This window comes from Paralichthys olivaceus, chromosome 23, assembly GCF_024713975.1.
Source record: "Paralichthys olivaceus isolate ysfri-2021 chromosome 23, ASM2471397v2, whole genome shotgun sequence".
In the NCBI taxonomy this organism is placed as follows: Eukaryota; Metazoa; Chordata; class Actinopteri; order Pleuronectiformes; family Paralichthyidae; genus Paralichthys; species Paralichthys olivaceus.
Genome location: NC_091115.1, coordinates 14,554,869 through 14,569,747, shown reverse-complemented (window position 1 = coordinate 14,569,747; position 14,879 = coordinate 14,554,869). Strand labels below are relative to the sequence as shown.

Below are 14,879 nucleotides of genomic sequence, written 5' to 3'. Positions count from 1 at the left end.
TTGCTCATCAGTCTCAGCCTTTCTCTCCCTCCACTAGAGTGGGGACTGACACCAGATGGTTCGTTGTCATCTGAGAGGGACAGGAAAGACTGCTCCGCTCTCGCAACCTCTGCCAACGTCCTTGAGGGAGGACATGACACCGTGGATTGAAACAACTGTGTGGCTGGATCACGGCTGCTTCAACTTCACCTTCCCATCGCTCTCTAATATGATTGAGTCTTACTTCGGCTCATTTAAAATCTTATTAAAGTAAATATGTTAATTTGAGTTTTTACTCCTTAATAATTCCTTAAAGTAAAATAACTTTTACTTATTTGACAGATAGCCTATTGTGTCCCTGTTATTATCGATGATAATCACATATAATCTCGAGTAACAGTTGTTTATGTGTTAGTTTGTCTAATGCTGACAGGAGAGCCAGAGGACAGGAGAGGGTTTTATATCGCTCTCTACTGGTGGCTGAGGGGTATTACAGGGAAACCAAATATTTCCTGGTACAAATGGGAAGTTGCCACTCGGAATGCCAACGCATACAATTTGCATCGAGGAAGACAAATTCATAAAAACATTATTTAATTTGCTGACAAAACTATAGCTTACCAGGGCCCACACATCTTTTTTCCTAATTTAGGATATTATTTATTGCATACAAGTCTATTAGTATATCTCAGAGCAGTCACTGATCATCGTTTGTGTATGACAAATAAAAGATTTGAATCTTGAATCTGAATTACAATAACATAAATGTGCAATAAATAAAAAGCAAAGATACTTACTTTAAAAAAAAAAAAGATTAAATTGTTTATTTGACGATAAAATGCGATGCAAGTAAACAATACCAAGCAAATTAAATGAAATCCGTAAATCTATAAATTCTAAACCGGCTCTATCATCCACACTTTCATTCCATGTTTCAATCCATTTTCATTTGGTGCATGTTACTTCATTTCTACTTCACAATTAGGTCTGTCTGATATTTAGATTTATTTTAAATTGAAAATGATTCCCAGAGTGCTATGTTTCTCTTAGCATTCACTTTGACCTACTAATAAGCACAATGAGGCCTTGTTAAAAATAAATGGAAACTTTTTTGGAAAGATGATCTAAACAATAATTGTCAATAAATTCAACATGAAGAATAAATTCCATATACAACTGCTTGACATCAAACACACAGAGAAGACACCAGGATGTCACGTGTTTTTATTCTGTTATTTGTTACATGTGACCATCAACTTCTAAGAAGTTATAGTTGCCATGGAGATACAGTAAATATATTCAGATACTAAGATAGGAAAAGTGTGTGTGTGTGTGTGTGTGTTGGTGGGGGAGGTTGTGGGGCAGTTATCAGTTGACAGAGTGCACAAGTTGAAGACAGTTGTGACGTCAAGTGACGAGGAGCGGAATAAAACTTTAAAATCATCTCTGAAAAACATCCAGTGAGGAAAAGGAATGGTCTAACACTACAAGCAGAAACAAAACAGAAACATGAACCCACATATAAAAGAGTAATAAATAAAACGTGTTATTTTACAGATACAACAACAGACAGCGGAGATGTTCATTTCTCTCTGATTTGGTGTGTGTGTGTTTGGGAGAGAGAGAGAGAAAAGGACAACAATGGAGAGGAGAGGTCTCCCTCCCTCCCTCGCTCTCTCTCTCTCTCTCTCACTCCTGTGGCAGGAATCAGCATCCGCGAGCCTACAGGTGCGTTACTATAGCGACGCGTCAGGAGAGGAGGCAGGGGCGGGGCGGGGCGGCAAACTGTGGGGGCCGGAGTGGGACTCGTTTCTAAGGCTTCTTATGGCACGTCCGCACGAAAACACTACGGCGACCGCAGCCAGAGTCCGAGGGTCCCAGACCACGTCCAGGTCCACTGGTCCCTTCACTCTGGCTACATCTGTATGCTCCGCACCGCGCCACACCCCCCCATCCCTCCTCTCACCTCCGCTACACCCCCAATCCACCCCCTCCCCAGCCTGACTCTAGAAGGCACTGGTATAATATGTATTTCTCCACATTCTAACATCTGGATTCTCTATTTAAGATGAGCGATTTGAGGCAATGAGGATACACACACACACACACGCACACACTCACACACAAAAAGAAAAAAAACAAGTACAGATACACACGGGCCAGCCGGGTAACTTACGGGGGGGAAGGGGGGGGTACAGCCGGCTCCTGATGATGCTACCAGTTTTTTCTTTAATACCTGCGTTAGGGTTACAAAGTTTTTCTTCGCTTAACAGTCAGCTGACGGCGGAGGCAATCGGATATGTAAACGTCGACAAGGCGAACATCATGACAGGCGACAAGAGACATACAAAATCAATATTCCGATATGGTCCATAAGTAGGTTTGATCTTTTGAGATGGCCTCAGCGAGTAATTACTTGCATCTTTGAAGAAAACTCGGACTGTATGCTGCCCTCTACCGTGGCTGATACTGTGAGTACACTGTCAAACTAGGTTACCGGGAGAATTTGATTTTCTAAAGCCAAACACAGACCGTCACTTAGCTATTCCTCACAATCCTGTGATTTGTCAGGTTGTGGCATGAATCTTTTTGAAAGCTGCAGGTAACTACCGCTGAACAACACAAACACCTTGAGGCCATGTGGATACATTGTCAATAGGAATCTAATTGTGTACCCCACTAATCGGTTTTCCTCAGTTTTGCCTATGTGCATGTGTATCTACAGAGTGAGTGGACAGAAAGACACACGAGGTTAGAAAGACTGGCTTGTGCACAGAGCGCAGGAGTGTCTTTGTTGCGAAAAACTCGCTGTTAAAAACGGCACGCGCTCTCTGGTGAGGAGTCGAGCCGTCCCATTGGATATTTACACAGTGAACGGGGGAGGGGGGAGGGCCGACTTCTACTCTACACACTTGAGTTTGGCCGGTACTCGAGTACATTTGGAATGGTTCACTATGGTGATACTAGTAAGAAGAAAAATTCTTACGTCTCCTCTGCAGCTAAAGTGTCTATCGCTAGTTTTCCTGGTTAACATCTGAGACGCAAAAGCACTGGAAGTGATGTTTGATGCCGTGATGGTGCAGCTCGGTGGAGCGCTCCTCCGTGGCTCAGTCTGGAGTCTGGTTTATGCAAAAAATATTTTTTTATCTACGTAGGGTTGGACAACTTAAATCCATAATCCTATAAATGAATGGAGGAATACATCTTTATTTTCTCCCTTCCTTGGATTCTCTCAACAACCACTCTTTCTTTCCTTCCTTCTCTCAAACCTGAACCCTCCATTCATTTTGAACTCATGCTATGTTTAAGTTGACCCAGAGCCCTTTGATGAAGCAGTTGTCTGTCGCTTGTAACATAAAAAAAAACTAAAAAAAAACATAAACTAAAAGGCAACTTTAAATATATTTGCCTGTTTTTAATTAAAATACTATACATACTATTAGATATTAAAATCTGTCCTGCATTTACGTTGATGTTAAAATAGGAAATCATCGTCACGGTCAGCCATGTTTTTTGTTTAAGTTTGGCTTCCTGTGCCTGGAACGTTTAGAGGTCGGGAAATCTCAACTTCTGACGTGTCTTGAACGCAGCATCAATAGATCCTATCACACCCCACGAACTTCACTCACTGACAGGCACTTTTTGAACAGGCAAAAACACAGTTACTAGTTTACTGTTGGGAAACACACTTACTCACTTTCCTGAGAGTTAGATAAGATGATTGATATCACTCTGCATGATGGACATGAAGCTGGAGACAGAAGCTGCTTCCTTTAGCCTAAAATACAGACTCTGCTCAATGTAGCCATTCCTCCACGGGTCCGGATTATTTTTGTGTTTTAATGTTTTTCATTGTTCGAACTTGATTGAACTGAACTGTGTTAAGTGTGGGAGACTGAAACGGACTTTGTGTATGTACGCACTGAACTCTGGACGTGGAGACTGTGGGAGACATACGCACACACCTCTTTTCCATTCTTTGGTTATTTTGGTTTATGTCGTTTTCTGCGAAGTCAAGTCCCACATGTTCTTTAGCGTTCTCCCAGAAACCTTCCCCTTGAAAAACAAAAAAACAAGGTATGAACTGAGCCGAGGCAAAAAAAAACGAGGTCAGAACCGAACCGTGGATTTGGCGTATCGTCACAGCGCTAGCTCAGCGGTAAGAAAATACATCTGTCAGCACGCTCACTAAATTAACATCATATTATATTGTGTTTGTTGAAACGATTGTTTGGATGGAATCATTTGTAGCTGGGCTCTGTAACTACTTGGTTCTAGCTTCACATCTAAACTGTATGATGGCTACATTGATTGAACAGTAAGTTGTCGAGTAAAAAGTTATCATCTGTGAGCTTCAGAATAAATAAGATATATTCAGAGATGCTGGAAGATGGATGATTTTTTTTGAATGATTACATGCTGAATGTTTTCCTGTCGTTTCCTCAGTCCGTGTGAGTAACGACTGTCCTGAACAGAGTGGCATCGATTTTCTCATCTGACCATCAGGAAACCAAATAAGCACTTCCTCTTCTTTTCCTTTATCGTGTCATTAGATCTAAGACCGCGTCATTTTTGAAGTTGGTGTATTCACGTTTTGCCTCGATAAAACCAACTCCTCGCTACCATCGGTGAACATATCGCTCTCCCTTCTGACTGAAACTAGGGGCAGTGCTCAGAAAATTCATTCTTTGGCCCTCTGTGGATTCTCCAGACCTCAGAGCAGAAATGTCAAAGTACTGTGATGCACTTGAGCACCATTTGAACTGATAGAATGATGAATGTATTTACAATACAAACATTTCCAGTGCATTTGTGCCTTCAAAGAAAATACTGTACATAGGGCTAAACTCCATCTGTACACGCTACCTACAGGATACAATGACGCTGTGTCAAACATCGGACTTCATTTCTTTTTTAAACATTGACTTTGTATGCAAAAGGAGACATTTTATCATACAGCAGAAAGTATAGCTTCTGTTCCTTTTGACAGTGTCACTTGTGTTATTTTGTCTCGCTCGTCTATTTCCACATGACCAAAAAAAACAAAACAACCCCGGCCGCTATGAAAGTATGTGATAATAAAAATAAGTCACATCGCTTGTGGACCATTTGGTTTCTTTCTCCCTTATTAACAGTTTGATCCACGCAGGACATCCCAAGCCATCAAAACAATAACATTAAAATAAAAGGTTTTTCTTCGTCTTTCTTACCATCCTGTCTTTTGAGGTGAAATGTGAATCAACAGAGTAGTTTCCCATCATTGGTGGAACAGAGAACAGCTAAAAAACATGGCTGCCTCTTACATCAAGGCAAATCAACAAGCTTCAGAGTGGCAGTCGAGACTTCTTTACACGGATAACTTCTCTCCGCTGCTCCTCTCTGCTTTGAAATCTGTGGATCCCTCACGAGTTTTGGAATGGACAGGTTCAAAATAAATAAAGAGTTTTTAAAAGTCTCTTTTTTTTTGTGTTGAAGTCTCCACTTTTCTGGACGTGTTGCAGGTGGATTGAATAAAGACGGATGAGCAGAGCTGGAGGAGACTGTTGCTGTCACTTAAAAGGTCAAAGTTTATACTCTTTGTACCCCATTGTGAAGCCTAAGGCTCAGAGAGTGTGTCTGTACGATATATATGTGTTTGTGTGTGTGTGTGAGGGCGTCACTCTCTCTCTGTGGGGTATGGCTGCTACTTGAAGACGTAGTTGATCACGACCTGAAGGAGGATGAGGAAAACGATGATGACGTAGTCGCGCTGCTGGAGGAAGGAGCCGCCCTCCACCCGGCCCGATGCGCGACTCCGCAGCACACCGATGCTCCTACGAACACACGCAGATTAAATGTAGCGGCTGCAAAATGTACACGACACATCACAAGCATCACAGTGTGGCTAATGTCCGTCTCACCTGTTAATGTCCTCCTGCGTCTGCTTTATGGATTCAATGGCACTTTGAAGTTCACTGAGGTCGGCTCCTTTTTTCCTCAGCCGACTGTTATGTTTGCTTTTGTGTCCTGCAACAAAGTGTCACAACGGAATTCTGTGTTCACAAACTTAGATATAAGACAATTTCTGGACCTTTTTAATACACAGGACACAATTACAAATAGAAAAACAATAAATACAGCTAAAGACATTTATTATTCCTGGATAGTGAAGATAGTTGCATTGTATTTTATACAGGTGTAGAAAAAAACACAGAAACAAAATGTATAACTACACATTTGCCACCTTTGCAAATAAAATGTAAGACTATTATCTATTTAGACTAAATCTAAAGCAGTTAAGGGAACCAAATTAATTAAATAATTTAACTTATTACAGCCCCTAAAACTTCTTCTTCTTCCTCAAAATGACATATTTAAAAAGTCTGTCATGAAAAGAATGACCCTCACAGCATTAAAGGGCTTAAATCTAACTTGTGACTAGGGTCTATGAATATGCCATTAAGATTATATTGTTAGCTATAAAGACTAAAAGCTATTTACACTTAAATATACTTATAAATATATATAAATATATCCAATGTGAAGTACAGGTAGGGCCCTACACTATCACACCCAGGAGAGACACAGGAGTAGAAACTGACACCACCACAGGGCGCTGTTTACTAATATGTGTACTTTGACTTGATTATTGGTCTGTAATAATAATAGCAGTATGTGTGATATTTCGATTTTAATTTTAAACAAACTACACAAAAACTGTATTTTTTATATAAAAAGTACAGAAAAGTTCTTTAATGTTTTCCTGTGAGTTTGAACAAGCATGAATTTATGTGTCAATGACTCACGTTCGCTGCCAGACGAGTCCTGACGGTCGGGTTCGGGTGAAGAGCAGCCACTCTCTGGACTTTTGGGCTTGTCACTCTTATGTTTCCTCTTTGGCACCGTTACCTATTCACACCAACACACACACGGAGACACACACACACACACACGCAAAGATGAGCAGGTCAAAAAACAGGCGACAAACAAATGAAGCAAACACAAATAATAGCAGCGTCCACTCATGTACAGACAAAATATTGTTTCAGTACATGTCAATACAACAAAACGGTGCAAAAGTTCATCCCCCGACGCAAACTCCCACACAAACATGCGAAGTCGCTGCAGTAGTGACAGCTGTGCAAGGCATGCTGGGACATCAGTGAAATACATCCAGAACACACAAATGATCCAAACCTGCCAAGAGCTGGGAGATTAAAATGAATCAGTTCAAAAGGATTAGACTGTGAGTGGGTGGCAGCTCTTACTCTTAGTGCTTTTTTAATGGGGCGCAGTTTGGAGGCCCTGAGGTTTTTTTGTCAGACGAAACATGTTGATTAAAACGTTTTCAGATTTGACATCACAAAACAACCAAAAGGTCGAAACGTTCAAGTGCACAAACAATAAATTAAGGACGGTGAATTATTCCAGATTAAGAATGAATCCTTTTTCAAAGTTAGTTTCTTTGAAATATATATACTTGTAAAGAATGATTTCTTCTATTCTAGTACTATTTTGTGACTAGAGTCATGTAGTATAAAAATGAAATACACTGCGTAGTGGTATGAGGAGATAATCAATCAAATCAATCAGGGCCTAATATGAGGCCTAATCTAAACCCTTAAAGAACTGAAAGGCCCCGTTCAGACCTGAGTGTGTCTCCTGTGATCACTTGTCACTTCCCCGCTCTACATTGAGGTAAACACATTCGTCATTTCTGTTTTCGTGAAGACCGAATGATGTTGCTTCTATCCAGTCGGAGTTATCAGTCATTATGTGATGGTGAGTGTTGATATTGTGTTGGTGGCGTAAAAAGTAGTTTAAAATGTAGCAGGTCAGAGGACGTAAGCTGAATAGGCGGTACCAGGTCTGAACGGGGTCTGACAGGCAGGTAACTATCCACCCCAGAGAAACGATTCTGGATTGGACCCTTGGCAGGTGTTTACTTTGAACTAACACAACGCAGCTGAGTAAAAGTCTAAGAGTCTGTGAGTGATCACAACACAGAAACAAAATGAAGATGAGGACAGGTGAGAGGGGAGCAGGGCATGACGGCCGCCGTGAAGCAACCAGGCACTGACGGCAGTGGTCAGCTGATGTGATGGATGAAGCTGATGACGCTGTTCTCTCTCGATGACTCTGCACAGGGAGGAACCATCTGTAAATCTGGGTGTGGTGTGGTTTACACAGGGCTTAGAGAGATTTTTGTTTTCCAACCAACTCTTTGAATCACTTCCTCTTAATTACTCATAAATGACTACGAATTAAAAACGTAATAGTTTTAATTATTACAAGATGAAGTACATCTGAAGCGCAGATGTCTACATGTACCCTGCTGGTGTTTCTCCTCTGCACAAAGGCGAGAAAAGGAAGGAACAAATGTTTCATTTCCTGCAGTGTGACATGCCCTTCCCTCCCATATAAAGAGAACAGCTGGTGCCGGGGCAAGACAAGGGAAAAAAAAAAAAAAAAAAGGTAGAGACATAAAAGGAGCAGAGGCGACGGCGGCGGTGGCAGCACAGCGATGACGACACACACAGAAGAAGCGACAATGAAGATGAGGGTGCTGCGTGGAAGATGGCTGAGGCGGCGAGATGCTTTTGTCTTTTTTTTTTTTTTTTTTTAATGGCGGCTTTTCGATCGGGACAACCTACCTGGCACTTGCAATTGTCCCTCCGCGGCCCCTGGTTACTCAGACTAATAAGACTGCCAGAACGTACCATAGGGGTGCGGTGTCGGACCTTGGTCTGGATGCAGCCGTCCTTTTCAAACTGGATCAGGTCGTTGAGTGGATCCCATGGCCTTGTGCTGGAGGGGTACAAGACGCAGAGTTGCAGTTAAAGACATTTGCCACTAGATGGCACTATGTCACAATGGACAACTCAATATGGAAGAGGAGGACACAACTAAAGTATGAATGAAATATAGACCAGATGTGAACTAAATAATTTAAAGAGCAAAACTGTGGGTTCTGTAACACAATCCTCTGCACAGGAAAAATGCATTAAGGTCTCTAAAAGGATTTCTACTCTATGTTAATGAAATAATTATATATAAGTCAATTTAATAATGATAATATATTTCTCACAGCAAAGACACATTTCAATAAATCATAAACACACAAATATTAAAGAGTAAAAACCAAGCAATTTCAATTATATTTGTGGTAGCTTGAAACTGCGTCTACATTACATAGTTTATCCACAAGAGGGCACAAGTTTCATTTAACTAAGACACTGCATTTTGTTTCACAATATATTCATCATTACAGTCTTCTCTGTTTTTGTTATGTGTCTAAGTTAAAGAACACAAACGTTGGATGAGATGTTCGATAAAACTAGAACCAGTGAGTCTGTACTGGCTCATTCCAAATGTACGCTCAAATAATGTTTTCATTCTCTGGTCTGTTCAGTCCAGTAGATGTGATAGAGCCACCTCGTGCTTGATAATGTGATGTTATGCTTCAAGAGAATAATCACTCACTCAGCATATCTGTAATGCCACTCTCCAGTGACGGGGTCCTGCTCAAACAGGGCGGAGATCCACTCCTCGCATTTGGCTTTCCGCTCGCGGGCCGACTTCCTCTGAGCTTCCTCCAGAATGAACTTCTCATTGGTGGCCTCGGTCTGGTCCTTGTTGTTGATGGCCCGGGTCACGTGCTGCCACAGTCTGATGGACAGACAGAGGACAAAGTGGTCAAGTATAGTTTGGACGGTTTATCCCACAACAGACGACACAGGGTACAAAAACGGTACAACTAATCATGAATGTGTCTTTATCCTACCTTTCTGATTCATACTCTCCCTGCTCCTCTGGTGGGACAGTGCAGCGGGTCAGTCGACTCTGTCTCAGGTCTGGTGTCGGATTCCAGAAAGTGTCCACTGTCCCCGTCTTCTTGTCATTGATGAAGATCTCGCTGTCCTGTAAGTGTCACAAAAAAAATATCGTCTTTAAAGACAGATTCTACCTCTATTTTCTATATGTCTGCTAATACGTAAAAGTGACAGCTTTATTGCTTGAAATTATATGACTTCTTTCTATTGTTCTTCACATTTCATATTCACATATATCAGAGTCTCACCCAGTGTCCTTCTAGTGTGGCTAACACCTCCTTTCCCAGCTTAATCTTTCCATAGATCTCATTGACGCAGTCGCTGCTGCCCAGGAACGGCTGCAGGAGAGAGAGGAGAGACAGTAGTAAGTTAGCAACAGAAGTAAGTCAGCAAGCAACCTACCATCAACCTTAAATTAAACTTGGTTAATGAACATTTTATTTCAATCGCTTACAAAGTGAAGGAGGGCATCTTCTAATCTTACAAGGGTGAATTTGAACACACAGTCCTACCTTCAGTTTGAACTCCAGCTGAGCACTGTAGCCTGTTTTCTCACAGGCAATAGTGATCTGTCCACCCAGCTCCAGGGTCATGGTGCCATACAGGATACCTAACAGAGGTTAAAACATTCAGTCGACTCAGATAGCTGGAAAAGTCAGACACAAGCTGAAACAAACAGTGGAGCTCAATAACAATCTAAAGTTAAATCTACGGATTAGACGAAGAGTACTTCAAAATGTAGACCCACAGAACCAAGCATAACACTCTAGTCTTGGTAAGGTACAATTACCTTGGTGTGGCACAAAAATTGACATGCAATTTTCTATAATATTTGGAATAGTCAGAGTTTAATGTGAAAGAAATTACAGCTACGCAAATTGTCATTGTGGTGTAGAGGAGGAATTCTGACCTTTACAGTGGGCGTAGGGCATGTTCATCACATAGTCCTCCCCTCGGTTGAGAAAAGTGAGGCGGGCCTCCCCGTCTAATATGGCCGACAGAGAGTTTCCTAAAATTGAAATAATACAGTCAGTCCAGCTAACTAAATACTAGCATACTTTGTCTTAGAGTTTAGGTTCTTTTTTGTGTGTTTGTACCATAAAACTTAGACTTGGCAAGGATGCTGCCACTGAGGCAGAATCCATCCTTCCTGTTGCTGACATAGAAGGCAGACACTGGGGGATGATGGGAAACCTGGGAGCAAACAGTGAGTCAGCCTGGATGCTAAAGAGGTGATTTCAAGGTCCATGTATTTGTGTTATGGTCCAAACCAATGCAACAAGCGTTGGAGGAATGATCTGTTAACCAATCAGATCAATCAGTCTTGGTATCTGTCTCCTACCTGTTCTGCGATGTAGAACGTCTTGCTGTTTGTCCTCTGGTGGAGCCACATGCAGCGGTACGTCTCCCCAATAATAGGGTTGTAAGGCTTCTTCAACCCCTGTGGTTTAAACACGCAACAATATATGATGTTACTCTAGAGTACTGTTTAGAAACTAGTGTCATCCATGGAGCGTGAAGTGTTTCCTCTGCTGACCTTTGGCTTTTTGTAAAACCCAGAAATGTACCACTTCACCACCTTCTTCATGCGGTTGTAGGCGTTCTCTTCGATCGCAGCCCTGAGAATGAAATAAAGAGTCAAAACTTCAACTGATGCTCGTCTGGAACACTCGCTGTTTAACTCAGTGGGGAGAAGTTTGGTCCATCTGCTGTTGTGCAGTTCTCTCGATGAGCTTGCCCATTTTTCCATGGACAAACTTTACAGAGCAAAGATATTCTGTGTAAATCTGGATTTTCTTGTTTTCTGTGTCCAGTGATAATTAGTGAGCAGGAGGGGGTAGATAGACACCTCAGAATCAAGAATCAGGATCCGTAGCCCCTGATTGTACTTTATTTATAAAAGCACATTTTCTTTGATAGTATACAAATAAGACAACAACTGAGGACATATGGAGGATTTCCTAAATATTTTATTGCTAAAAAAGGCATCATACAAATGTATCTTACTCCAAAATTCAAAGTGTTATGGTGCCTTTATTTCTTTTCTTTTTTTTTTTTACCCAAATCTCTTGAATCCTTACAAATTGAAACAAGACTTTTCTTCACCACATCAGCAACAATCCTTTTTTAGAGGCTTGCTACATTAAGTAGCATGCAGGATGTTTTTTGTTCTTACAAATTGAAGGGTAACACAAAACTCTAACTCTCTAAAACATAAAAAGCCTCCAGTGAAAACAAAAAGATTTCACTTACTCTGACAGGAAGTCTGCGTGGTAGTAGTAGTCCGAGAGTTTGTCGAGGAAGGATCTCGGCTCCAGGATGAAGGTGGGCAACACCACCTTGGACAGGTCCATGCCAGGTCGGACCTGCTTCAGCAACGTCCAGATCAGAGATTTATTCTCCTCTGATACCGTCTCTGTCTGCGCAGCCTCACCAGCCTGAAAAAGGAAGAGGCCATGATTGTTTTGTGTGTGATAAAACTGCAGACATCTTTCTATTCACTCACAAGTGGTCAGATTCAGTTAGTTGCTTAATTCAGGCTTCGTATCTGTGACAAGTCTCCTGCCAGCAGGCCGGTCTCAGTCTCAATACATCAATTAAACTGAATATGCTCAGCCTCTGTTTATTGGTGAACTCATCCTGCATCTTCCATTTTCTCCTCTTTGTCCACTCCTCTCTTTTGGCTCTAGATCTTTGTCTTCCATCAGTCCCTGTCTCTTCCTTGTCACTGTCTCTCTCTCTCTCGTTACCAGCCGTGATATCTAGTGTGTGTCATCGTGGCAAAATGTGGCTCTGAAGTCATCTAATGTAGCGGGAACAACCACAGAGGCTGTTGTGACACTTTGGCAGAAGTTTTGTTTTCTTTCTGTGGACAGATTTTGTCACTGCGACAGCATCACAGCTGAGCAAGAAGCAGTCATGAGTCTTTATAGGTATGTACTTAAAATGATCGTCGATTTCAAGAATGTATAGAGCCCCAGCAAGGATGTGAGAGGTTTAGGGTGTGGAAGTAGGGATGGGGCCACTGGCCTCCCACTCTGTTGTCCTAGCCCACATTTGTTTGCTGAACACTGTGTCCAAGTTTAGATTTCTGTCCTCTCTATGACATTAGGTAAAACTACAAACCAGAACATGCTCATCAATAATGTAGCAATGACTCCTGAGTACATATCTAGTTTGTGTTCTTCGTAATGTGTGAATCATATGCTTGGTTTTGAATCTTTTGTGCTTGTGTAGTTTGTTCTCATCCTTCCTCCAGGTCTTCATGGTGGAGAGGACTTTGTGTGGCGCAGGTTCTCAATTCAATTCAATTCAATTTTATTTGTATAGTGCAGAGATCGCAGTTTTTGTATTAGCTTACCACTTATAATTTTTGTCAACAAGTTTGTCCATGCTTTAAATCTCCTATGTTTCTCTGTTCTGTGCACAAGACATCAATTGCATGTGTCAGCTTTAAAAGAAGGATCCCAACCAATTTGCTCTTCGGCTTTTCTTCAATTATTTCCTGTTAAAGATGTTTTTGGGACTATTTATTTATTTGAGTGCGAGGGTCTAAGGACAGTGGGTGTTGTATACTGGATCATAAAGCCCTTTCAGTCAATTTGTGATTTGTAGAGGCAAACAAAGTAACATTTATACAAACATTCACATTCTTGCATGTGTCTCCACATTCTTGAAAGATGCCGCTGTGTGTGAGACTACTGTGCAAAAGCAGGCTTAATTTAGCTCCTAACTATAAACATTTTCTTTGGCTTCAGTAGGTGTTTAATTAGTGAGCTGTCAAACTCAGATTCCATCAGTATGGGAATCATATTAGCACTTTCACACTTGTCGTTATACCACTGCAGACACCCACAGCAACACTGATCAAAGCCTGTCAGTGTTACAGTTTTCTTCATCGCATCAACAGAAAAACATGCTAAATTCTCCTCCTCCATGAGAAAACAGCTTCAAACTGAGGACTGAATACGAGCCAAGGATGAAAACTATGAGAGCATGTCCCACTGCTGCAAACATGCCTGAACTGTTTTTGTTTGTTGAATCAAACTCTCCTACCTCTCCCAGTTCCTCGTGCGATTGTTCCAGGTACGGGGTTTCCCTGACATGTTCGTTTGGATCAAGGTCAATGTACGAGTCGTCTTGGCGCTCCGACGTGTCGCTGTCACTCTCCTCGCTCTTCTCCAGGCCTTCTGGGTCGGACTCCTCGTGGTCCTGCTCTCCCTCGCGGTCCGACTTGTCCGAGTACAGGTCGGGGTCTTTCAAATGGTCACTGTCACTGAACCTGGAGGAAGACAGGAGGAGAGAGTTGTGGAGAGGTTTACGAAAACATACAAATACAACAGACACTTTTAAAGACTAAGTGAGTTGTACAAGAGAAGTACAGATTTCATTTCTTTACTCACTGGAAACCGTGCATGTTGTGGGCTCGCAGGAGACTGTAGAAATTGATGGAGTGTTCTCCGCCAGTAGCGACTGTGCTCATGTCCTCCTTCCCCTCACGGATCATGGTCCTCTTCAGCAGGCTGGAGCACTTCAGGGCCAGCTCTAAGGCGTCCATCCAGCATCGACCTGAGAGAGAGATTTCAATCCATTATCAAACTGCAGGAACATGCATTTAGGTTGTGTTTACTAGAGATGATTTTTGTTCTTCTGGGACTTTTAACCCTACCCTTTATATCATTCTTAAAGGACTGATCTTTCTCATGTTGACATTTATATAATTTCTTAAATTAATATAGGAGGGGGAATATTTTTTCATGTGTGTAAGGAAAACCATGTCTGACCAACCGCTTATTTCTAAGCATCTTCAGGACACGATATTGTGCGTGCATTTTCACACCTTAAGACTCTGAGATTAAAAAGCGTAAATGGAAAATATAATGGATTAAATAGCAAACAGGGAGCCATTTTTAATTTGGCTTCTGCTTCCCTGTTCCAGCACCATGGAGAGAGACTAATGGGAGCAGGGAGAAACTGGGTTGGATGTTTCAGCACCATGGACAGAGACACAGTGTTTGTGGCTCACAAGAAGAAAACTTCATGGAAATGTTTAAATATACATTTCACATCTCAGGGGTTTATTCTATA

The 14,879-nt window shown here is 41.7% G+C and overlaps 1 protein-coding gene across 13 annotated transcripts in view; it reads right to left on the bottom strand.

Annotated features, from left to right (window-relative positions):
• Positions 1-1,186: 1,186 nt before the first annotated feature.
• osbpl8 (oxysterol binding protein-like 8) overlaps positions 1,187-14,879 on the bottom strand; it is a 79,040-nt gene continuing 65,347 nt past the window's right edge. For 10 of the 13 annotated variants that reach the window (XM_020099946.2, XM_020099949.2, XM_020099947.2 and 7 more), the window contains 15 exons: positions 14,195-14,360; positions 13,848-14,073; positions 12,045-12,229; positions 11,329-11,410; positions 11,134-11,232; positions 10,889-10,985; positions 10,702-10,800; positions 10,304-10,401; positions 10,040-10,129; positions 9,743-9,879; positions 9,442-9,627; positions 8,613-8,766; positions 6,765-6,867; positions 5,880-5,985; positions 1,187-5,792 (listed from right to left, as the gene is read on the bottom strand). In XM_020099946.2, coding sequence (XP_019955505.2) covers positions 5,663-5,792; positions 5,880-5,985; positions 6,765-6,867; positions 8,613-8,766; positions 9,442-9,627; positions 9,743-9,879; positions 10,040-10,129; positions 10,304-10,401; positions 10,702-10,800; positions 10,889-10,985; positions 11,134-11,232; positions 11,329-11,410; positions 12,045-12,229; positions 13,848-14,073; positions 14,195-14,360 — 1,958 coding nt within the window. In that variant the 3' untranslated portion in view covers positions 1,187-5,662. The remainder of the gene's footprint in view (positions 5,793-5,879; positions 5,986-6,764; positions 6,868-8,612; positions 8,767-9,441; positions 9,628-9,742; positions 9,880-10,039; positions 10,130-10,303; positions 10,402-10,701; positions 10,801-10,888; positions 10,986-11,133; positions 11,233-11,328; positions 11,411-12,044; positions 12,230-13,847; positions 14,074-14,194; positions 14,361-14,879) is intronic. The other 3 variants (XM_020099948.2, XM_069520322.1, XM_069520321.1) reach the window with 1 other exon arrangement.